A 25,268-nucleotide genomic window follows, 5' to 3' on the forward strand; every position below is an offset into this window, starting at 1 on the left:
ACATACTTATTACCAGCAGGTGTTTTATGAAATGGCCCGTAGAGATCGACTCCGCAGATTTGAAATGGACTTGAAGCCTCGGGGAGCCTCTGTAAGGGTATTTTTGAACGAGAAAGTTCAGCTCGTTGTGCGCACGCAATGCAATTACGAACGTAGTGCGCAACATCCTGCTTTCTGGTTTGCCACCAAAATCGTTCTGCTACTCGTCTTTCGGTTGTCCGCTGTCCACCGTGTCCTGCAAGGATATGATCGTGGGCCTCTGCCATTATTTCTTGTCTAAGGTGTTGGGGAACAACAATTCGCGGTCCAAGTTTTGTTTTACGGCATAATACACCATCTTCAAAGCAAAATTGTTTTTGAGTTGCGTATTTTTTACATTCTGTATCCTCATCTTGTGCCTTTCTCCAGTCCTCAGTATCTCGGCCTGTTGCTTCCAAAAGTGCTATTTTCCAACTTAGGCAATCTGCATTCGTGTGTTTTTTGCCTGGTTTATGGATAACTTCGAAATCCATTTCGGAAAGACATAGGGCCCAACGGGTAAGACGACTAGATGGATCCTTTAATCCAAGCAACCATTTTAAAGCTGCGTGGTCTGTAATGACCTTGAATTTTCTACCATACAAGTAGCATTTAAAGTATTTGATACCATAAATAACACTTAACAATTCTTTCTCCGTTGTGGAATAATTTCTTTCTGCCGTTGTTAGTTGTCTCGAAGCATAGGCTATGGGGTGTTCCGTGCCATTAATATTCTGACTCAAAACAACTCCTACTGAATGACCACTTGCGTCACAGGATAAAATAAATTCTTTATTGTAATCTGGGTAGGCTAATACAGGGCTGTGTGTTAACTTATCTTTAAGGGTTTGAAATGCAGATTCACAATCTTCAGACCAATGAAATTTTGCACCCTTTTTCAACAATTGGGTTAAGGGTCGGGCAATTTCAGCAAAATTTTGAACATATTTTAGGTAATACGATGCGAGACCAATGAAACTTTGTACTTCCTTAACGCGTTGTGGTGTTAGGAAGTCCTTAACTGCCGAAATTAATCGAGGATCTGTTTTAATTCCTTTTTCACTAATGACATGCCCTAGGTATGTAACCTCTGTCAATGCAAAACTACATTTTTCCATATTTAATGTTAATTTAGCTTTTCTAAGTCTCTGAAAAACATTACGCAGACGCACAGCATGTTCATTAATGTCTCTGGAGAATACAATAATATCGTCTAGATATACACAACATTGCTGAGTTTTGAGTCCTCGCAATACTCCATCGAGTAGTCTTTGAAAAGTTGCTGGTGCATTTTTCAAACCGAAAGGCATTCTTTTAAATTGCCAGTGGCCTCCAGGGGTAGAAAATGCTGTTTTATGCCTATCTTCAGGTGCAACTTCCAACTGATGATATCCGCTACGTAAATCGATTGTTGAAAAGTATTTACTGTTACCCAAACTGTCAATGATATCTGTAATGTTTGGAAGAGGATAAACATCTGAGATAGTTTGTTTGTTAAGGTGTCTGTAGTCACAACAAAATCTATATCGTTTCGTACCGTCGGGAGACTTCTTTGGAATAATTACAATATTTGAATTATAAGGCGAATCAGAATATTCTATAATTCCATCTTTTAGATGCTGTTCTATAAATTCATCCAGTACTGGCTGTAAGTGATGCGCAACTCTATAAGGCTTCCTATAAACTGGGGGGCTATTTCCCGTTGGGATCCTATGCTGTGTGATGTCTGTTGCTGGCAATGGACCTTCTGCATTAAATAAATCTTGGAACTCAACTAAAACTGCTTCTATTGTGTCTCTATTCTTTCCTTTCAAATGCTCAATCTTCTGGCGCAATGCGGTTTTATAGGCGTCTGGTTTCTGACCATCATTAATATCTGACCAAATGAAATCTTCTTCTTCAAAAGTACTGACTGTAGCCACTAATATTCCCTTATGCAACTCTTTGTCCTCCACTCCGAAATTGTCAATATGTACCAGTACTTTTCTTTCTCCCTCAACGTCTTGAACCCGTACAACACTCCTACGTACAAAACAATGTGATACATCTAATTCCTCATTTTCCTCTAAAGGCTCTATTAGACACACTGTATCTGTAGGTACTTCGTGGTCAACGGTCATCCAGAGAAGCTTTCCTGAGCCAGATGGTATCTGATCCCGCGAATCAACCTTCAAGGACGTTGCACGCAGTATAGTTGATTTCGCCTTCCGGTTGGGGAAATCTTGCGGCAGAGGGCCCTTTGCAGCGGTGTCACCTAGCTGAAACACTATTCCGCTAAGTTCTACAGTTTGCTGTCTGAGGTCGATTTTAGCGTGATGTTTATTCAGGAAATCCAACCCTAGGATCGCGTCGTACCCGTCAGTTACCTTTGTTACCACTTCTACATCTTCTTGAAATTGTACACCGTGAATATAGAAAATCAATGATGTACATCCTAATGACTTAACTGTACCTCCTCCTACTCCATTCAATCTATACCTTGGAGGGTCATATTTCTTTTCTCCAATACATTCATTACTTACTATTGATACGTTTGCGCCTGTATCCACCAGTATCCTTGCCTCTTTATCCTGTATGGTAGCAGATAACCAGCATTCCGCCTTCACATTCGCCTTAATGGCATGAAATTTTATTGGGAACGCCTGGTGGCGGCTCCGACATTCCCGTTTGAGTTTAACTGATTTCTATTTCCAAAAACTTTCTTAGACCTGCATTCCTTGAATGTGTGACCTGTTCTTTGACAATTAGTGCATTGAGGTTGTCTGCAATTTTTTGCTATATGTCCCTGTCGATCGCACCTAAAACATCGTACTCCTGCTGAAAATATATTTCGCTTCTCCTTGTATCTGGTGGCAATGTCAATTTCTTCAAAAGCTGTTGCCACAGATACAGCTTCTGCTAAATTTTTAGGAAACTCTGCCCTGACACGATGGGACGTTTCAGGAGGTAACCCACGTAAAAATGTATCCAGAGCTCTATTTTCTGCTTCTTGTAAAATAACTTTATTTGCTTCATCACTAGTTGTCAACTGATAGGTGTTAATATTAACTTTTCTAATCCTATCTACAAAGCTTTCTAACGACTCGTTTTGCCTCTGAGTGATAGTGTTTAACTGTTCCCTATAAAATCTACAGCTGTTCTGTTTTTGAAAACGTTTAAGCAATCCTTTCTTCAATTCCTCAAATGTTGGAGCATTCCGTAATTCTTCATGGTATAAGACGTGTGCTTTAGCCTCTCCTGTCAATCTTAACTTTGTCATTTGTAAGAGCTGTTCATCTGACCATGATCCTAACTTTGCAGCTGCTACTAAATCATCAAAAAAGGCTGTTATGTCCTCGCCAGGTTTACCTGAAAAAGGAGTTACTAAGGCTGCTGCTGAGGAATCTAGGGTGGGTGGGATTGAACTGGTTTGCCTAACCTCACACAACTGCTTAAATAATGCATTATTATCATTTCTAAGCTGTGCTATTTGATTAACTAAGCTCTGAATAGCTTCATCAGTAGAAACCGCTTGTGGTGCTGACTCTGACTTTGTACGATTTCGTGTCATCATTTTACAAACTGTTAGTTACACAATCTTCCTATACTGAATTTAAAAGATGTATAAATATTTTCGACAAACCCTTAAAATCATGAGAGAAAGTACACTTCTAAATAAAGAAAATATTACGACTGCTATGCAAACCTCTATCCCTTCACACATTAAACAATACTAACTGTGGACCTTCAGTGACTGTCATTCACACCTCATATTGAGCCAAGGGTTTTTTCTCTGACACCAAATGTAACAACTATAACGGGTTCTGACACTAAATGTAACAGTTGTGTTACTTAATGTGACACTTCTGTCACTCAATGTAACTGGGTTTTCTCTTTGGATGCTGTCAATTGTCAGGATGAGCATTCTAAAGCATTCTGTCAGGGTGAAAATATTAAATAAATTAACTTTTCTCTCTTACAACATGTGGGCAGGGTGGGTTCTCCCTTGGCTCGGGTATGAGGTCGAATGAAACATCATTTTACATAAGATAAATTTTATTGAAAGTTTCGTACAACTGTATCTTACTGGGACGTTCTGGTTCGGAGAGCGGCAGCCGTGTCGTTTGCGTAGCCTTCTGCTGCGACAGCGGCTGCGGCAGCGGCGGCGGTGGCGTCTGATTACGCGTAGCGGTGTGTATCTCGTGTCGCCGTCTCGCCCAGCTGACCGGAGACGCGCAGCGCGAGGTGGCCCGTTTAATTATTGCGAGCGACGTCGTGCATCGGATGGTGATACCTTGAACGTGACGTCCCAGTGTTTCTCTTCTCTAAGCGGCCGCGTGTGTTGTGCGTCGACCAGCGGAGCGGCGCGGCGGTGGAAGGCCAGTGTCCCGAACTCGAACCACGGACTCCCGCTTGCCAGTCTTCGGCTGTCAGGTCTTCATACCAGCTCACAGGTAACTACTGATGTGAGGCCGTCTCCTTCCCGTCCTCACGAGTCACCCGGGTATGTAAAAACCAGACTTCCAATACCTTTTAACTTCTGTCTTCTGGCGCCGCGGCTGCTGCTTGCTATTCCATTACAGCGGCGGACTTGGTGCGTCTGTGCATGATGCAGTCTCTTCTTGCATGACGGTTTTCAGCACCGAAACTGACTGAAAACTACTGCTACTCTTCTTTTCTTCCTTCGTCTCTCGTCTTCGTCTCCGTCTGTCTTCATTTGTCTTCATCTGTCTTCATCTGTCTTCATCTGTCGGGCCCACCGCGTCTCGCGTATTTATTCACTTCAGTTCACTGGGGGTGAACGACTTCACGGCCATTGCCTCTTCTGTCACGTTGAAAAGCTTCTCGAAGAATCTTCTTGACCTCGGTCATTGGCTCTTGGAATGTAGGCGGGGGCCTCTGATCGCATGTGACGACTGAGAAACACGTGAGCCGGTCATTGCTTCTTCCGTCACGTTGAAAGGCTTCTTGAAGAATCTTCTTAACATCGGTCATTGGCTCTTGGAATGTAGGTGAGGGCCTTTGCTCATGCGACAACTTAGAAACACGTGAGCCGGTCGGGCGATGCCCTGACGGCTGAATCGACAGCGCCCGCTTATGTGGAACTCGCTGACTCCACGGTCATTGTTTCTTCTGTTCTGCCCGCTGAATGCCAGTATGTAACTCTCTAAACTAAACCAAGTTTTCCATTTATATTCTACTTTCTTAGTTCACTTTGATTTCACTAATTTATTTACTTAATTAACACTCAACAATACCTTTGACCTGTATTGCAAGTAGAAGATATGAGCACACAGTGGATGACTGCTTGAAGTGTCATTTGAGAATGATGAGGCATAAGGATTAGGTGTAAATGTTGTGATTCACAACTGTAATTATTGGTGTTTGCAAGTGATACTAATATGTTTGTTTATAGAAAAGGGAAAAGTAAATTGCACAAACATGGTGCAGATAGCCAGCTAGTACTAATAATATGATAACTGCTCTTATGGATCAAGTTTCCAAAATGTTAGAGGATAATAAACAACAAAAAGAACTGAATGAGCAGCTAAGTCAGTATTTACAAGCTTTATTTGCAGAACAGCAACCACAATCAGATTTGCATGAAGTTAAAACTGTAGTAAAAGTCCCCTCTTCGAGTGTTGATCCTTCAGCTACTCTCATAACTCCCTTCTTGGGGAAAACAATAGAGAATGTTACTGTGTTTGAAACTTCCTGGCAGATTAAAACTGTGTGCCAGACTGAGACTCGAACCTGGGACCTTTGCTGTTACTGTGTTTGTAAACAATGTGTTAGATAAGGGCTGAGTTAAGAAAGTGGTCAGATGAAACATGTTTGTAGATGGCCAAGTTACTTATTTCATGCAAGGCTAAGACCTATGTGTTGCATCATGAAGTTCTCAATAACGTACCCACAGTTGGAGAGTTAGCAGAGGGTTTACAGTAAAGGTACAGAAAACAAAATAGTGCACAATTTTCTAGGGAGAAACTCAAGAGTTTGACACAGAAAGTGAATGAAACAGTTCAGTCATTTTCTGACAGGATATGCAACATAAATGCACTGATGTATGATTTGACACAGAAGCCACATGAAGATAGGGTCTTAGAACTTTTCCTGAGATGGATATCCCCGGATTTTTCACAGCAGGTGCAAGTGCTAAACCCAGTACTTTGCATTGCCACAAATTTACAAGTAATAGATAGTGAAACAAAAATGCGTAGTGAATAAAAGATATTCACACTTGGTAAGGAATGTTTCTGTTGTGGCCAGCAAGGGCATTTGAAGGCACAATGTTTCCAACCGCAATGCTATAACTGCCAGTGCTTTTGGCATAAGGTTTGGGATTGTGAACAGCTGGGTAAATTAAATGGTAAAAGGAAACTGGAATGTTCCTTTCATCAGAAAGCATTCACTGTAGACTGCAATACTGTACAAACATACGCTGAGATGGATTGTTGCTTGATAGCTTCGGTGAGTAAGAAGAACAAATTTCAAGTGGATACTGGGGCATACATATTGGTTGTGAGTCTGGACCTCGTGGACAAGAGCAGAAGGAATAATATGATAGATTCAGTTGGGGCAACACAGCTCAAGCCTTAGGTAGAAAATACGTGTTTTTGTGAACAAATGGAAATGTTGCCAGCTGGAAACTGGAATGGATTTTCTGCAATACTTGGATTAGACTTTATGGTTAAGGATCATGCTAAAATCAACCTTTGGCAACAAGCAGCTGAACTCAAGGGGAATTTGTTTTCATGGCTACAGCAATTGCAATTGTTTCTGTGTGAGAAGATATATCCATTGCTGAGGTAGTGCCTAATAAACTGTGTACAAGGGAATTAAAATTTGTTTTACATGACAGAGTATCAGCTGGTACAGGAAAGCTAATTTGGGTTACAGATCTCAATACACCAGAGCAAGCTTTATGTTTGACAAACTGCTGTCTATTAATGATATTTTTGATAAACAGCATTGTTTTAAATGAAGAAGTATACCATATGCTAGGGACATAAATAGCTAGGTTATGGATTCAATAAACCTGGATAATTTTGGAATGGACAATGTTAGTCTTCTGAAGGGCTTGGTAATAGCAACACTAGAAATACTTAATGAAGAAGATATCAAAAGGCCAGTGATAGAGAACAGTGTCAAGCAAACCATTAGCACATCTGTGTTGCATAGTAAAGCCAGTCACTTAGAGGGAAATGACTGATTGGTCATGGAATCATAGTTAGTTCAGTACAAAGATTTATTTAATTCAGAAGGCCCACTGCCAGCCACACTCATCAAACAGCATAGGATTCCAAAGGGCAATCATAGACCAGTGTACTGAAAGCCATACAGGTTACCAAAGTGCCACCAGCCTTTGACAGAACAGTACATATATCAGCAACTTTAGGAAGACCTAGTGGAACACAGCAATGTCCCCAGTCAACAAGTACAGTAATTGTACCAAAAAAGTCACCTGATGGAAAGAAGAAATATCGATTCTGTTGTGATTAAATATTTTTAAATAAATGTACAGTAACCTATACATATCGGTTTCTCAATGTAACAGAAACTTCGGATAACAGGGGGCGGTATAAACTCTTTTCCACAACAGATTAAGGAGTAGTATCACCAAACTGAAGTATGTCCAGAAGATAAGCCTAAGACAGTGTTTACAGCACCATCTAGTTGCTACTTACGGATTACAGAACACACTTGCAACATTCCAGTGCTTGTTAGATGGAGTCCTTTAAGGTTTAACACTCAAAAAGTGTATAGTCTATTTGGATGACATTACAGTTTTGCTAAAGATATAGATGAACACTTGAAACAGCCACAAGAAGTAATCTGACAAATTAAGAATAGCTCATGTCTTGCTCAGCACTGACAAATGGCATTCTGCACATTCACATGTTAATTACCTTGGGCGTATTATTAGCCAAACAGATTCTCAAGTCACTTCAGCTGTGTGTGAATTTAGGGTTCCACAGACAGTAAAATAGCTACAATCATTCCTTGGATTAGCAAATTATTACCGAAAGTTTGTCAAAGAGTTTGCACAAATTGCACAACCACTGGCTAGAGATTACTGAAGACAAAGGGGTTATGTTTCCTTGGTCATCACAATGTCAGATAGCATTTCAAAATCTAAAAGAAGTATTAATATCAGATCCTGTATTAGTTTTCCCTGACATTTGCTGTTTTAAGTCAAAATGTAGAGGTAGGGGTGTAAATGTGGAAGCGTGTGGGCAATGTGGAAACGTCTAGTATCTGGCCTGCAGAGTGCTGCACACTAGCGGGGCAGCCAGAAATTGTTGCAATAGTCCCTATTTGTCATGGTAGAGGGTTAGCAGTCAGTTGAGCAACAGACGCCATGACAGTGATGCAATTTACGTTCGCGCATTTTCTAAACCTTTTTCTAGGTAAGTTGTGGTATTATATTTATCTACATACTTTGGAATTATCTCTCTTTACGTCTGATAGCTTATAAAGAGAGGTGGCTAGAAGGTTTTAGTAGTCCTTTGTCAACCTTAAATGGATAGTTGCTTAATGTAATCTATCAAAATTTAAAATGGCCATTGTGTACGTAATGTGGAAGCATACCTACAATGGCATTGTGGAAACGTTTCCACAATACCAACATCAAATACATAACTTCTAATACATTTTGCGCAAGGCTATAATAGCCTTAAAGGAAAAGCAGATGGGGTTAAGAAGAGCAGTAAAAGCTTTCAGTGTACCTCAGACGACACTTCAAAGGTTTGGGTATAGTTATATGTCGCCTGAAGAATGTGTTTCTTCGAGACTTGGACGTAAGCCTGTACTACCTGATGCTATTGAGAAACAGTTGGTACAGTATCTCATTGAAATGGATAATCGCTTCTATGGCCTTACCAGATTAGATGTCAAGAATATGGCCTATCAGCTAGTGGAAAGAAATAATATTAATCATCCTTTTACTTCAAATGCTGCAGGTAGAGCTTGGTTTGACCTTTTTCTTAGATGACACAAAAATAAACTCACAATCCACAAACCTATGGGGACCTCATTCTCGAGAGCAAAAGGGTTCAACAAAGAAGCTGTAGACAAGTTTTTTGACATTTTGGAAGCCGAGTACAGTAAACACTCCTATAGTGCTGATCGTGTATACAATATGGATGAGACTGGGCTCTCTGTCATCCAGAGCAGAATACCACATGTAATTGGACTGAAAGGTAAACGTCAAGTAGGTGCCCTCACATCAGCAGAGCGAGGATCCCTGGTGACCGTCATTTGCTGTATGAGTGCTGGTGGTACTTTCATACCACCAATGATGATCTTCCCTAGGAAGAACTGGACTGATAATCTACTGAAAGGAGCACCACCTGGAACAATTGGTAAATGCCATCCTTCAGGCTGGATTCAAACTGTGCTCTTCTCTGAGTGGTCTGACCACTTCATTTCTAAGGCACACCCCTCAAAAGAATCTCCTGTGTTGTTAATTCTTGATGGGCATAACAGTCATGCCAGAAAACTTCAAGTTATAGAACATGCAAGGGAGAACCATGTTACAATCATGAGCATGCTGCCTCACACGTCTCATAAAATTCAGCCACTTGATAAGACCTTTATGGGCACTCTAAAATCCTATTACGTGAGTATGTTCGCCAATGGTTGCGGCACAGCAGCCGGCCCTTAGGACCATATGACATATCTGAGTTGTTTGGAAAAGCCTACCTGAAGTGCCAGACTGGTTCTATTGCTGCAAAAGGATGTTTGGAAACTGGAATGTTCCCATGTGACAGGACTGTTTTGCAAAAATCGACTTTATAGCTGCCACATCAGCTTTAGATGAGGCCAGAAGTCTGAGAGGAACTTATGAGAATCCAGCATCTCCTGGTGGAAGTATTGACCTCAAACAAGAAGACATTCAGAACGCATTCAGACTTGTGACAACTGACAGCCCAAGTGAAGATGGCCAAAGAGAAAGCAGAAGGTCAACATTATTTTCAAATACCTCATCAAACACGTGTGTGTCTCCACAAGATATCATGCCAATTACTCCTCTAAAGAGGAAAGCTTCCAACAGAGGTCATAAGCCAGGTTCATCAGCTGTTTTGACATCTTTGCCTTATAAAACACATCTTGAAGAGTCCTTAGTGAAGGGTAAACAGAAGCTTCCTAAGGCATATGCCAAAAGCAAGAAAAAACATGAAGCTCCTCCTAGAAAACCGAGTTAGATTTGGGTCACCCAGTTGAGGAAGAAAAACCTACTGAAGAAGATGCCATTTGAATTTTTTGTGGAGACGCATTTTCCAAAGACGTTCGGGGAGAATTGTGGATTAAGTGTGTAGTGTGTGAGGAGTGGAATCACTCTTTGTGTGCCAGAAATGAAGGAGATATTTACATATGCGAGTTTTGCAAGTGAACTTCGCTTATGAAGCATTTTTATATTACAGCTGTGTTTAAAAATACTTTTGTGTAATTTAAATTTAATATTAAATAAAATAGTTTCTAACATTTTTAATAGTTTTCATTTGAAGTAGTCAGTTTCCCACAATTTTATGGCGTTTCCACATTACCCGCACTTCTTGAAAAATTAATGAGTTGTTGTGCAAGCAGAAAGTGTTTTTTTAATTTTTTACGTATTTAGTTTTTGTGTTTCATAATATTACATTCATTGCTAAAACATTATGAATTAGCTTTGGCTAATTTTTGAAGCACAACAAACTGGGTTTCCGCATTTACACTCCTACGCCTAAACTGTCAGGAACATCCAGTAGCATATGCATCTTGCCAGTTGAACAAGGCTGAGTGCAACTATTCAATTATCAGAAAACGAGATGCTAGCTTTAATATATGGTATATTGTATTTCTGTTGTTATTAATATGGTCATAAATTTAAAGCTTGGTCAGTTAAGATCATACCCACATTACCTGTACTTTAGGTGCATCGCATACTTGTTGTACATTATCTCATACAGGTCGCTTTGTTTACTTATGCAGTTAGTGTTTTACTAGATTCCCCTAGAAACAAGCAGTAGTGAACCACTTACAAACTGAGTGAGGATACATAAATGCTGCATAACCTAAAGAACATTTTTGTTCTATATATTTATCCTCCTGTACTTAAAAATAAACATTACTGATAGCAAAGTTGAAATTGTCGATGTTTAATTCAGGTTTTATTTGAAAAGTGGTGAACTGAAAAGTGAAACAGGGGGATGTTGGTTTTCTTATGCAGATTTATCATGTAGTGCTAGAAACCACAATTTCATTTTTTAAAAAATTATTAAATATCGCTTCAATACTTTGTCAAGCTTGTACAAAATATCTTTCTGCTTTTCATAAACAACTTTTGCAATTATCAATAATAATAGGAAACACTTGTCTTTTATTGTACTGAACACTCCATTGAGTACAAAATAACAATACTTATATAGATTTTTTATGTTTGTGCTTGTACTCTGTACTTCCACCAAAAGTAATTGCTTTGCATTGGCAGCGAGAGTGTTTTTGCTGCGTACAAATTTGTTGCACTGCAGCCAACAACCTAAAGCTGAATAAGAAAAAATATTCATTCGAATCGTAACAGACTGATAGGCAGCTTTGAATGTCCAGACTGGTAATTTGTGTATGATGTATGGGAACAATGATTGTACTAAAATTGTTAGCACTGGTGAGGTATATTAAATATCTGGGTAATAACAATGTATTACTTAGAAATTAATAAAATTTATTCCTCAATTGTATTTTTTTTTAAATACAGCCATACAGCTGTTTCTAAATGTGTTGTTTGCTTGTCCAAACAGCAGTATTTGTTCAGTTAATTACACTGTTCATGATCATCTTTGCACTGTGGCTATTTTTAAATGTATCTCTCCCTGTTTATGGTAATACTTTTATGTTTTTATTTTTAAGTACAGACCACACTGTACTTCATAGTGTCTGATAATTTTCTTTGCACAATGTTATGCCCTGTAATGTTGGAATAAGGTTACTTTGTTCAAAATTTTTATATAATAGTAAAAAAAGTTTTTGATTTGTTCTACAGCCTTGTTTCACAAATTCTTCTGTGGAGTATGTATGCATCCATCCCTTTATGTTATCAGGAAATATTTCTGTGCTTCATTTGCTTTTATTAACAATGTCACAGTTGCAGTACACATGTTTGACACCTAATTTCAAAACAGTGGCTTTATAAAATCAGCTGCTTTATAAAATGTTCGCAGATTATTGTTACGATCAACATGTGCCTCTAAGCAAGTCAAGATCAACCAGACCTTGCTTTGGAGGTTTTTAAAGGTTAATAAGAATCTCCCTATATATCACTGAAGTCTAACATAAACATACATTGCTTACCAAAATCTTCAGCATCCATACTTGCAGAATCTTTCCACTGTTGTAGGTCCTTCATAGCTATGGTTCTTTCATTATTTTTTATTTCTTCAATTTTTGTTCGTTCTTGTGTATCAAGAGCTATTTGTTGTCTTACCGCTAACTGTTGCAAGTCATGTCTTTTCTCTGAAAAATAATGTCAAAATATATAAAGAAGTACAGTTCTTGTAAAATATGTGGAGAAAGAAACAACTAAGTGTAATTGCTGAAACTACGTCTGAAACAACCAGTGTCTCATATCAGTCAAACTGTGTTACAAATGATTAATCACATTATCAATGTTACATTCATTACCAATGTTTCATTGAGCTTACATGTTGGTTGTTATGAAAGGAGAACATTACAGACAAAAAGTAAGATGGTAAGATGGTTGAGAAGGTATAGAGTGAAAGAGTATACTGTGCATCACCCAACATTTGCATTCTTCTCTCTGCAAACTAACATCCATAGAATGCTAACAGTTCAGTTTCAGCATCTCTGCTATATGGTGAGTAGCAACTTTCCTTCTCTGGTATTGCTACATTCCATCCTGGATATTCCATTGTTTGATTAAAACACAGCTAATGAATGCTGCCTCATCAAGAGTGAAGGTGCAAACAATCAACTAGCAGTTACTGAAAAAAATTTAAGCAAATTCTCATGTGGCTAGTGAGCAGCTTGTAAAACATCTTGCACATATTGAAAATGACATAGACACATGAACTACTTATGAAGTAACCTCCCTTTAGTACTAAGAGGTGTACTGCATTTATTTGGTGACCTGCAGAATGCAGCCTTCCCTATCAAGAGTACAAACAAATCTTGGACTATTATTATCTACTGTTTCTGACCATATGGATCCTATTGGAGAGTTGGTTTCTGGAAGTCCACTTCCTTTGAGTATTTCACACCTTTTAGGTTACAGATTCATCTCCTGAAGAAATTTGCAAATATCCAGAACTCGTTTTATATTCAGATAAAGTTTATCAGACAGGTGCAGCATGCCTATAGGAACCCCCGATTATGATATGTTTACAAAACTTTGTGTATGTTGACAACTTCCCAGTATATTTATTATATTATGAGTATTGTACCTGACACTCTTAGTTATTGTGAAACTAATGAAATGTACAACAGTTTTAACTTGCTTTTGTGCTGTAAGATGTAAAACATGGTTGTACTAAAATCGTTAGCACTAGTGAGGGATATTAAATATCTGCATAATAACAATGTGTTACTTAGAAATTAATAAAATTTATTCCTCAATTGTATTTTTTTCAATACAGCCATACAGCTGTTTCTAAACATGTTATTTGCTTGTCCAAACAGCACTATTTGTTCAGTTAATTGCACTGTTCATGATCATCTTTGCATTATGTCTATTTTTAAATGTATCTCTCCCTGTTTACGGTACTAGTTTTATGTTTTTATTTTTAAGTACAAACCACACTGTACTTCATACTGTCTGATAATTTTCTTTGCAAAATTTTATTCCCTGTAATAAGGTTACTTTGTTCAAAATTTTTATATAATAATAAACAGAGTTTTTGATTTGTTCTACAGCCTTGTTTCACAAATTCTTCTGTGGAATATGTAGGCATCCATTCTCTAATGTTATCAAGAAATATTTCTGTGCTTCATTTACTTCACCCCCAAGATGTGGCGTAGCAATTTAAACTGTGATATATGCCTCCAACATCAAGATTTGTCAGTTAATATCATGGCTAGAGATATTTACGTTTTGAAGTGGATTATCGTTGCACATATTTATCAGTATTTATTGAGGGTATGAACATCAAATCATGATTTTATGAACCTGTCAGATTTTTGCTCTATTCCTTTTCATTTAATCTTAGATTTCACAACTGTCTTGACAGTAACAAAAGCAGTGTTTGCAAAAGTGCTTGGTAGTTGCTCTTACTTTAACAAATCATTTATATATTTTGAGCAATTATGTCTCTGCCAAGCTTAGCTGCTGTTAAGACATGGGTAAGGTGTTGTTAGTCTATGGATTGCTACTTCTGAAAACAGTCTGTGTAAGATTATAATTTGCAATGTATTCCATTAATTTTAAATTCTTTATGCAATCACTTACCTGACAAATACGTTGGTTATTGCTTAGAAGATTATAAGAAATATTCTTTTTGGAAATGCAAATTTAACAAAATATTCAAGACACCCTTTTTTAAAAAAAATCCACAAATTTTATCATCCTAGATAAAGTGAATAATAATACTTACTAGAATTTCTTTCTTTTTCTTTTTCTGCAATTTCAAGAGCTTCAGTAACATACTGTTGCCGAAGTTTCTGTTTCTCTTCTTTAGTAACTGATGCTTCCAAACTTTCCCAGATTTTATGTTCCAATTTCTGTAGCTCAAAAATGATCTCTGTATTGGTCAAGGTGCAATTGCTTTCAGAGTTTTTCACAGGTGCCCACAAGAAAACTTCAAAGAGAAATGGAGGATAATGTGCCTGGAAAAAAAATACTTTGCAGTGATACCCTACATAAATGAAGGACAAAACAGTGTTGAAGAAATTGGAGACAAAACAGTGTTGAAGAAATTGGACACAATACTTAGGAAACAGATGGTCATTAGCCTAGCACAACCATATGTTTTTCAGTTTGTTTTGCTGAATAAGGTGGTGCAATGGTTAATACATGGATTGATATTTGAATAAAGAACTTTCCAGTTCCCATGTGGGCATTCACATTTATGTTTTCTGTAGTTTTCCTATGTCACTTGAGGTGAATGCCAAGGTGGTGCCGTAGTACATTCATTCACTCACCCATTGTATCCCGTCAATCCCTTCAGGGATGTGGAAAGAGTCAAAATATACATTAAGAGGCGAAGCAACTATGACTAGCACTAGTCTATTTAAACTGATAATTGTTGTATTTACTTCTAGATTGCCAGTACTTTATGTTTGTATGTTAGGAGAAAAATAGTTACTGGGGGGGGGGGGGGGGGGGGGGGGGGGGAAGAAGAAAAAAAGGAATGATTGTTCGAAGCAAAAAGGTCTACTAAAAATAGGCTCTAAAATGCATACCTTAAGAACTATGAGCACTTCCTCACCTTCAATACTGTCAAATAAATCTCTTCTACTGCAAGATCTTTGGTTTTCATACTTTGACAGATATGGTAGTATGGACCAAAACAAGAAAAAAATGACACGTAAACATGGACTCTAAAGTGCATCCCTTAAGAGCTAGATCACTCCTTCATCTACACTACTATGAAACATATCTCTTCTATTGAAGAGCTATGAGCACTTGTTCATCTTCACTACTGTGAAAAACTTCTTTTCTTCTGAGCAAATGCTCAAAGCTGTTAAGGTATTGATTTTAGAGCTTATGTTTACCAGACATAAGCAGTGTATGCAACAGTGCTTGGTAGTTGCTCTTACTTTAACAAATCATTTACACATATTTTAAGCAATAATGTCTTTGCCAAGCTTAGCTGATGTTAAAAGAATGAATAAGGTGTTGTCAGTCTATGGATTGATCCTTAATAACTCTTAGCAAGATATTGAAAGCAAAGAGCTTGCAGCAGAATGGATTTGTTCTACATATCAAAAATGAATAAGTGTTCATGGCTCGTAAGGTATGCATTTTAAAGTTTATGGTTACTACAATTTTTTGCTTTGAATGATCACTTGCTGTCGTGTACCTAACATTGACCATTCCTCCTGCGACACCCTGTATAAAAAGCTGACAGTATTCTGTGTAATGTTACAAAATTCCTTTCTTTGAATAATTAGATAAAATCAGCAGCTAAATAATGTAAGAAGAGAATTAGTGACTTTTTCAAAGTAGCTTCTTCATATATAGAAAGTTACCTAGAAGTAATTCCTAGTATTATCAGTGCAAGTAAAATAGCTTTAATCATAGTTTATTGTCAGTATACTTAACAGAAACAGACTGCAGTGACTACAAACTCATTTCTTTACAACCATTGCAATTACAAGAAAGAAAATAACAACTGAAAAACTAAAATTAGGTTTCATCACATTGAAAGTCTGACAATTGATTGTCTCTGTTTCTTATATGAAGACTGGGAGAGAACATCTTAGCCTTACAGCAAAAGTACCTCCTCCCTTTCTCCATATACAAATAAATAAAAATGCAGTTATTTTTTGACATAGTAATCTTTCAGATCTATGTCCTTTGTGCAATCTTTTCAATTAGGTAGGTTTCATCAATGATGTGTGAGTCTGAAAAACCTCTACATCATTTGTCTATGGTTCTCATAAACTCTTAATTGGACTCAAAACATTTTCGAGATGCAACTTTCTTTAGGCCTTGGAATAGGTGAACACTTTAGCTCTTGGAATAAGTGGACATGATACAGTGGAAATCCTGGTGAATAGAGCATATGTTCCAATTATCTGTTTTTTCCATGAAGAGTAAAGCAAAATTGCTGGTCTGGGGTAGTGGTGGCAGAGGTATAACTGGTTAGTGTTCAATGGTTTCTCAGTGAGAAGAGGAGAGGTATGGTGTGCTTCGCTCATAGAGTGCTGACTGTGCTGCAACCCCTCCCCCCACCCACTCCGACCAATGGCTGCAAGACCATCCAATACTCTTTTCCTTCACAGCTTAACAGCTGTATTCCCTGTGATATTGTCACATGACAGTGGATGGCAGATGGGGATGGTCACTTCGAGGAAAGCTACAACACTGGTTGTCGTAATGACAGTGCAGGGTGATCCAGACGTTACTGCACTACTTGTGTAGATACTGGTCTTGATCCAAACAAGAACTTTTTGTTGATCAAGGTACGTGCTGCATGACCCTGGGCAACTGAATGAACAACATGTTTGTCCTCCGGAGCACTGGTAATATGGGGCCACTGAAATTCTGCACAGAGTTCAGTATCACCCTCCTGAACCCATTAATTCCATATTTGAATGGCAGTTACAGAATCCAAACTGACACTAAACTGCAGTGTCAATAGGCCACAATCCTGCTCCTATCGAAATCCTGTATGTGCTCACAGACATTTCTCCTTCTTACACAAGACATAACAAGATCCTCTTAGAAACATACATTTCTGAAATGCGATTTTTAATGAGAAACCCACACAGTAAGCTTTCCTTATACACAGAATATAGATGGCATAACTATGCTCACTTTGTGTGGTTACACTGAAATTCTTATCATTTGCATATTCAATCACAAAGTACACTTCATGCCAATGTGATGCTTGTATAATGCCACCTCCATGATGTTGCAAAATGGTCAGCTGTGTAATTGGCAAAGAGCAGAGGTAACTAAATTAACTGTTGAAGGAACCATTAAATATTACTGGAGACTGGCAGTTCTAAATGGTAAGCATTTGCACCTCAATTAACTGAAAGGCATGCTCCTCACTAATAGCTTCTATGACTCTGAATCAAGCAATAACTGCAGTTACGCATCAGATAAGTGTGTATGAAAAAAACCGTTCACCATCTTTGTTTACCAGATAAATCCTCTGGCTTAGGTTGTCCCAATGCTACCCCATGGGGCACAGACTTTGGGAGGGCACCTGTCATCTCACTTGTGAGCAGGTGCAACTAGCGTAGGCTATCCACCAGGTAGTTATATTGCACGTATTGGACACATGCACAAACTATTCGGCAACACCTGTCACGGGCGAGCCTACAGCAGTAGTTGCGTACACTACAGCCTGGCAGCCCGACAGATTGTCACCTGTTTGCACTCCTCTGCGCAGCTGCTGTCAGTGGCTGGGTACACGAGTTGGAGAGGCCTACTCTGGCTACTGCAATGGACAGTAATCCACAACTGACTATGAGATTACTGTGGCTTTTAAATCACCACAGACGTGGTGTTTTTCATTACTTTTGTGAGTGAGCACTATTAATGTAGCCCATGAACTACGAGCTACTAGTATGATAATGTCTAACTCCTATAGTGTGTTTAGTTCAAAGTCTACTTCCTCCTTAAGCATATGCAGGACTGGGTGGGCTAAAAAAATGTGACAAAATGGAGGGGAGCAATTGTATGTGCAGGGTGGGCTCAAAAAATGTGACAAATTGGAGGAGAGCAGTTGTATGTGCAGTTCATGTGAATGAGCCTTACCAGATAACCACACAAATAACCTCACAAATTCTCTTGTCCGTAGCTAGAAAGATAACAGCTAACATTACCTCGCACTGAGAACCCACACATGTTAAAAGTGGTAACATCAAAAATATTCTGCATGATAACGAATGCTACTAACAGAAATGTTATTTGATGTATAGCCTTTCTGATTCTGCACGTGTTGACAAACCATCTTTCATGAGGATATACTGATCATGGTAATCAAGAATCACTGTGAGGGTGCAAGGCTTGGAAACCCTCATTTTACAAAGATTTCCTGATTCCTCAAAATACTAAAAACCAGTGTCTACTTTTAAAGTTTACAGTTAAAGTTTCAAATCTACCATGAGTTCAGTCCCTGTCTTCTGTGGCAATCCTGATCTGGGGTCCAAGTGAGAAATGGAGTGAACTAGAGATATAGATTTGTTACTCTCTGCATACGGAAACACAATATGCAAATGCCCTCTCCTATGACAGTAGAGGCACTCTAAAGTTTTAAAGGAGCATTTCTGCCAAGAATGCATTTGAAAACAATCAGTGTAGAAAGATAATACCCAGCCAGGGTAACACTGGTTTTGGTTCTGAAGAAGCCGATGATAGGGCTGAGAAGTGCACTCACTGTGACACAGCTTGGTGCTTGGCAGTTTATTTATGAGAGCAGGGGAAACGCTGCACTGAGGTGTCCAGGTGCTGCACAGCCACATGTCTCTTTAACTGACATGGGTAACGGACAGAGTCAAGGTAAGCTGTGCAGAGTACAACTCCTCTAATTGTGAGCAGTCTTCAAAGTTCTGTTTGGCTGCAATATAAACCTCATGTGCTTCAGGCAAAGTTAAAAATTTACCTAATCTCAGGTCAAACAATTTTAGAGCTGCTGACATGACTTCTTTACTTGGGGCCAAGCAAATTACATCTTGTGTTAGTGAAATTACATAGATTTGCCTGCATTGAGGATTGGTGCACTTAAATTGATGATTTAATCCTTTAAAGTCTGCATTGAAAGAATTCTAATCCAGCAATGACTTCACATCTCTTGCTAGTGAAACTGGCCAACAACTCACAAAGTTTAGTGAAAGACAAGGCACTGGGATTACCTAATGCCTCCAGCTTATGCAACAAGCTTAAAATATCAGGAGCCCAGGACCAGAGGAACAAGCATTGCTGCTCATGTGAAGTTACCAGAAACACCAAGAAAGAATCTTGAAGAAGATGCAGGAAATTTTCCCACTCTTCTGAAGCAAAGGCTATGAAAGTTGGTGAAATGGCAGACTGAGATGTAGATGCAAGCAGCAGTTGGAGCTGCTTTTAATGCTCGGCATTCTTTTCTAGCAGTTGCTGTTGAAGCTGGGTTTGCAACTGCTGCTGTAGCTTTCACAGCTGCTGTTGCAACTTCTGTAGCAATTCTGTATCTACAGGCACATCACAAAGGTCAAAATTCACACTGACAATGTTATATCAGCACTGACTGAATTTTTTTTTCTCACTTAGTAAACACACAATTACTTGGCAAGTACTGCTGTGGGATGTAACGTTATAGTGATCAGTCACAAATGCACAAGAACATGTAAGGTTGTCAATGACTGTAAAAAACAGAGCCAAAAATGCAGGCAAATCAATAGTTCATACGCAGAGTGTAACTGTATGATATGCAATGGTGATGGCAAGTGGACACGACCAAACTGCAGGTGTGAAGCTTTGATGACATGGATATAGGTGGCTGGTATCTTGACATCAGAGAGCTTCTTTGAATCCTAGAAAATACTATCATAATTTTTCTGGCAGGTGAAATATCCTTTGCCTTGTACATTCTAGGGCCACTGGCTTCTACCTACTGCTTGATTTTTGCTTCGTTTCTTGCGTTTAAGTGGTGTACACTTGTCTCATCCATACTAAAAAACCAACATACAAAATCAGTTAGAATTTATTTGAAATAGCCCAAAAATTACTGATAAATATGCATTCACATCTGATTTCAGTCAACATTTACAAATGAAACAACCAATTAGCATGAAGTTATCTCAACAAAGGAAGTTCGGGCTGACTTGCCTGTATGAAACACAACCACTCACCTACAGCTGACTGGTGTTTGGCACATAGAAACAGGTAACAGAAAATTATTTATTATCGGTTTTCAAGCTCTTGCTCATTCTCCAGTAGAAGCACACATGTTTGTGCTCACAACAAAGACACCCAAACGCACATGCCTGTGGTCGAGGTGAGACTGGCTTAGTGTACATTTGGGTGTCTGTGTGTGAATGTGTGTGCTTCTACTAGGGAAAGGGAAAAAGTTCAAATGCTAGAACAAATAAGTTCCTGTTGCACGTTTCTAAGTGCCACACATCAGTCAGCAATAGATCTGGCATAATTTTGAAAAAGGGTGAGCTTTGCTTAAGGCATCTACTGTGGCATCCATTTGTGCTGACTGAGGTTAACATAGGAAACCCAATTTGTGGATGACTGGACTGACTTCTGAATCTATCTCCTCCCAGTTATAAAGTCTCTCTTGCACCAGGAATTTTAGTATATTTTTCCTTCATGTGTTACTACAAGGATGATTTGAAGTATTTGGTTTCATAGTAAAAATGAGAATTTATGTTTTCAAAAACCTCTTATTTTTCAAGATTATCTCGTATGAAGCTAATAAACTTTATCCAGTGGCAGTTCAGTGACTTTTTCAATCTTTGTAGTGTTGCCATGGAAGTGCTCTACAGCTGCAATCAATTTTTAATAAGACGGAAAATGCTGATGAGGAAGGAAGGATTTGAGCTTTGGGAAGAGAGCAAAATCTGGAAAATAGGGCACTGCTGATTCTTCAATTTTCTCTTTGGTATCGGGCCGTAGAGAAGCTGAATGCCTGCTGGACCAAATGGACCTCGATGGACAATAGAAGGCAGTGTTGCCGCAGTGCTGCACTCGCCTTGTGAGTGTGCCACTTTCTCGCCACATGAATACACCACCCAATAGCATCCCTCAAGGCTGGCTTAAATAACACCACACCTCGACTTCTCATTCATACAGTGAGTCATGTAATTTGTGTGACAGTGTTCAGTACTGGCTTCACCATATTAATGGCTGCTCATCGACACTTTGCTTTGGTATTGGTTTTGTTCTTTGGTCTCAATGTGGGATGTGGCTTATACTTCACCAGTTGACAGTGTTATGTTGAAAGTTTATTGCATTTCGTTGTCGCGTAGTACGCTTGCTCTTGTTGTGTCTGGTCCGCCATTCAATCAGCCTTGTTGCTTGACTCCTGTGTGGGTCTTCTTGCCTTGCACTGTCACTGTTTCTCTCCAATTTTTCTGATGTATGCACCAGTATCTGCCTACTCACAGATATAGCCTCCCCCATTACCGAGAAACTTTTATGGTTGCATCTATCGTATTAATGAAAGATGATTTTTTTTTCTACTGCGAATTAGATCTTTTTTTCTTGGATTCTTGCATACAGATCCACTGGAATCCACTTTTTGAAGACAGTCAATTAACAGAATTCCTTTCATGTACAAAAACGCCATTGCCACATTTTTTTGCTGATAAATACATCTTCACTTTCTTTGGAGCTGCAACAGCAGCTTCTATCCAATGTTCTGGTTGTCATTTCAATGCTGGAGTGGAGTTTGAAACTGTGTTTTTCCACTGACTCTTACGAATAAAGAAAATCACTTTTGTTACACCAAAAATCTTCCAAACGTGATTGGGAATAGTCGTGTGAATTTGTTTCTGATCCTGTCTTTCACAAAGCTTTCTCACATGCAGTTCTTCATGCATCATGTTCTTTTGGAATCACTAAAATATTGGCAATTTCTTGCATCTTCCAAGGTCACACTGTGCACTTTTTCCAAAATTTCTTATGTTGTTGCACTTCTTAGACATGCTTCACATAGATAATTTTGGATACTTTGTTTAAATTAGGCAGCCCACCAAACACATTTAAAATCTAGAAGGACTTTTGGTTGGTGTTGAACCTTCTTTATCTAAAAATTTTTATCATTATTTATTGAAGTTAAAAGAAGTAAACAACCAGAATATAAGTTAGACTAGATGTAGTAACTTACCAGATGTACCTGTTAGCTGTTTGATCATAAAAGTGTCTGTGTTGGCAAATACTGCCAGTTCAAAAAATTCACTGCAACTGTATACCCAGGTTCAAAGAAAAACAGCAAGGTTTTTTCATAAGATTTGAGGAACAATAAGACGTTGTTGCATGTTTATATAAAAGGTACGCCTTTGTTTCATAAAAAATCAACTCGTGATTACAGGCTGAAAAACATTTCATCACTGTATAACAAAAGAACACATGGTTATTTATCAATGAGAAAAAATATAAATAAAAGTAAAAATCTTAAGAAAGCGGAAGCCATAGAAATAAAATTATCAGTTGAGATTTTGCAGGTGAGTTAAGTCATGTAGAAACAGAGAAGCCCACTGAAATAACTGTTCATCAATAGGTATTTTTGTATCATCATTTGGATGTTCTAGTTTACATATCTTGATGAGGCCCTTGTGATACACAAATTGATTGCTTAATCAAGAAATTGACTATATATTCTCTTGGATGAGGACACTAGTTAAATGAAAATATTTACAAACTAAGGTCTATGTTAGTAACAAGGTGAAAATTCAAGACTGAAAATATATTTTAGGTAAGGTTTTAGTGACATGCTCCATCAGCTTCACTTTACAGAAATATTATCTAGCTGAGTGGTCAGCATGACGTAATGTCTTGCCAAGGGGCCCGGGTTCGATTCCCAGCTGGGTTGGAGATTTTCTCCTCTCAGGGACTGTGTTGTGTTGTCCTAATCATTGTCTCATCCTCATCAACACACACATTGCCGAAGCGGCATCAACTCAAAAAACTTGCACCAGGTGAGCGGGAGGCTCTAGCCACTCGACATTTATTTATTTATTTATTTATTCACCCGTGGAACAATAAATATTGTACGGATGTCGTCAGTTTACAACACATGAGCACACATTTACATTTACAATTGTTAAATATTCTTTTACAGTATAACAACTTTTACTTACTAAGGTTTTAAGCTTTTGTCTGAAAGTGAGGGGCTCATTTATTTCTTTAATTTCCTGTGGTAATTTGTTATACAGTTTTATCCCATTATAAAACATACTTTTTGCGTCTTTGCCTTGTTCTTTCTATCTAGATGGAGGTGGTGACAAGCTCTTGTTCCATGGTCATGTATGAGGCTGTTTGTGTTGTACATGTTGAGATTTTTCTTAATGAACATTATGTTCTGAAAGATATACTCACAAGAAACAGTTAGAATGCCTAACTTTCTAAATAATTCTAGACAGTGGGCCCTGTTGTTGCTGTTTGTTATTATCCTTATGGCTCTTTTTTGTACTCTGAACACAATTTGTATGTTACTGGCACTTGTTTCCCAAAACATGATCCCATAGCTGAGGACTGAGTGTAGATATCCATAATATGTTATTTTAAGACAGGTATTATTGCATACCGGTGCAAGTATTCTAAGAGCATAGCATGCTGTGGATAATTTCTTTGCCAAAATGTTGACATGGTTTGTCCATTTCAATTGGGTGTCTACACTCATCCCTAAGAATTTGGTATTTGTTACACATTCTAATTCATTATTATTAACTTTTATTCTAGTGGCATTGTGTTTTTTGTTCAATTGGAAGTTAATATAGTTAGTTTTCTTTACATTTAAGGTTACTTTATTTTTTAATGACCAGTTGTGAACATCATTGAGAGCCTTGTTTGCTCTTTCTGACAGCTGTGTTGGATTTTCACCTGTTATTACTATGTTGCTGTCATCAGCAAAAAGTATTTTTTCTTCATGTCTGATACTTTGTGGGAAGTCGTTAATATATATAAGAAACAATATTGGGCCTAATACACTTCCCTATGGGATGCCTATATTCACATTTTCTGGGTCAGACAGGTGTTTTATAAGGGAATTGTTTGAAACTTGTGATATCTCAACTCGCTGAACTCTGTTTTCCAAGTATGATTTGAACCACTTCTTTGTCACACTTCTTATTCCTATTTGCCCTAATTTATGAAGTAAGATTTTGTGGTCAACTGTATCAAAGACCTTGGACAAGTCTAAAAAGATACCACTTACATTTTCACCTTTGTCCAGTGCTTCTAAAATTACTTTAGTGAACTGTGCTATAGCAGATTGTGTGCCTTTTCCGGGCCTAAAACCAAACTGGTCATTGGAAAGAAGGTTATATTTATTCAGGTAATTTAGCAGTCTCTCTTTGACTAGTATTTCTATTATTTTAGAAATGATAGACAGTATAGAAATCAGCCTGTAGTTCTCTACATTTTCCACATCTCCATTTTTAAGGATAGGTATAACTTTTGCTTGTTTTAGGTACTCCGGAAAGTATCCAGATTCGAAAGGTTCATTAATTATGTCGGTTAATGGGTCCTTTACGGAGTCTATACATTCTTTAATTACGCAGACTGGGATTTCATCAAGTCCTACTGAAGTTTTATTTTTTAGTTGGTGTACTACTAGTGCCACTTCCCTCTCTGTAGTTGGCAAGAGCACCATTGAGTTTGTTGGCTGGTTCTGAGTAGATAAATCATACGTATCTGGAAATTTCTGCTGTAATTTTTTTGCAATACTACTGAAATATGAGTTTACAAAATCGGCTAATTTTTTAGGGTTACCTACTGGTACAGCTTTGTTTTTAATATGTGAATTGAGGTCCTTTTTAGCAGAGTTAGATGTTTCCTGTTGATGATGTTCCAGGCTGCTTTGCTCTTGTTTTCAGCTTCAAGTAATATTTTGTTGTTTGAAAGTTTTTTTGCGGCTAGCAACACCTTTCTGTCTATTTTCCTGTACTTTTTGTAG

At 38.2% G+C, this 25,268-nt stretch overlaps 1 protein-coding gene across 1 annotated transcript in view; it reads right to left on the bottom strand.

Annotated features, from left to right (window-relative positions):
• LOC124788671 (dynein axonemal assembly factor 4-like) overlaps nucleotides 1–25,268 on the bottom strand; it is a 129,117-nt gene that overhangs the window by 98,030 nt on the left and 5,819 nt on the right. Inside the window, exons 2-3 of the mRNA XM_047255953.1 lie at nucleotides 14,583–14,814; nucleotides 12,328–12,489 (exon numbers count right to left, since the gene is read on the bottom strand). Coding sequence (XP_047111909.1) covers nucleotides 12,328–12,489; nucleotides 14,583–14,814 — 394 coding nt within the window. The remainder of the gene's footprint in view (nucleotides 1–12,327; nucleotides 12,490–14,582; nucleotides 14,815–25,268) is intronic.

Source organism: Schistocerca piceifrons, chromosome 3 (assembly GCF_021461385.2).
Source record: "Schistocerca piceifrons isolate TAMUIC-IGC-003096 chromosome 3, iqSchPice1.1, whole genome shotgun sequence".
Taxonomy (NCBI): Eukaryota; Metazoa; Arthropoda; class Insecta; order Orthoptera; family Acrididae; genus Schistocerca; species Schistocerca piceifrons.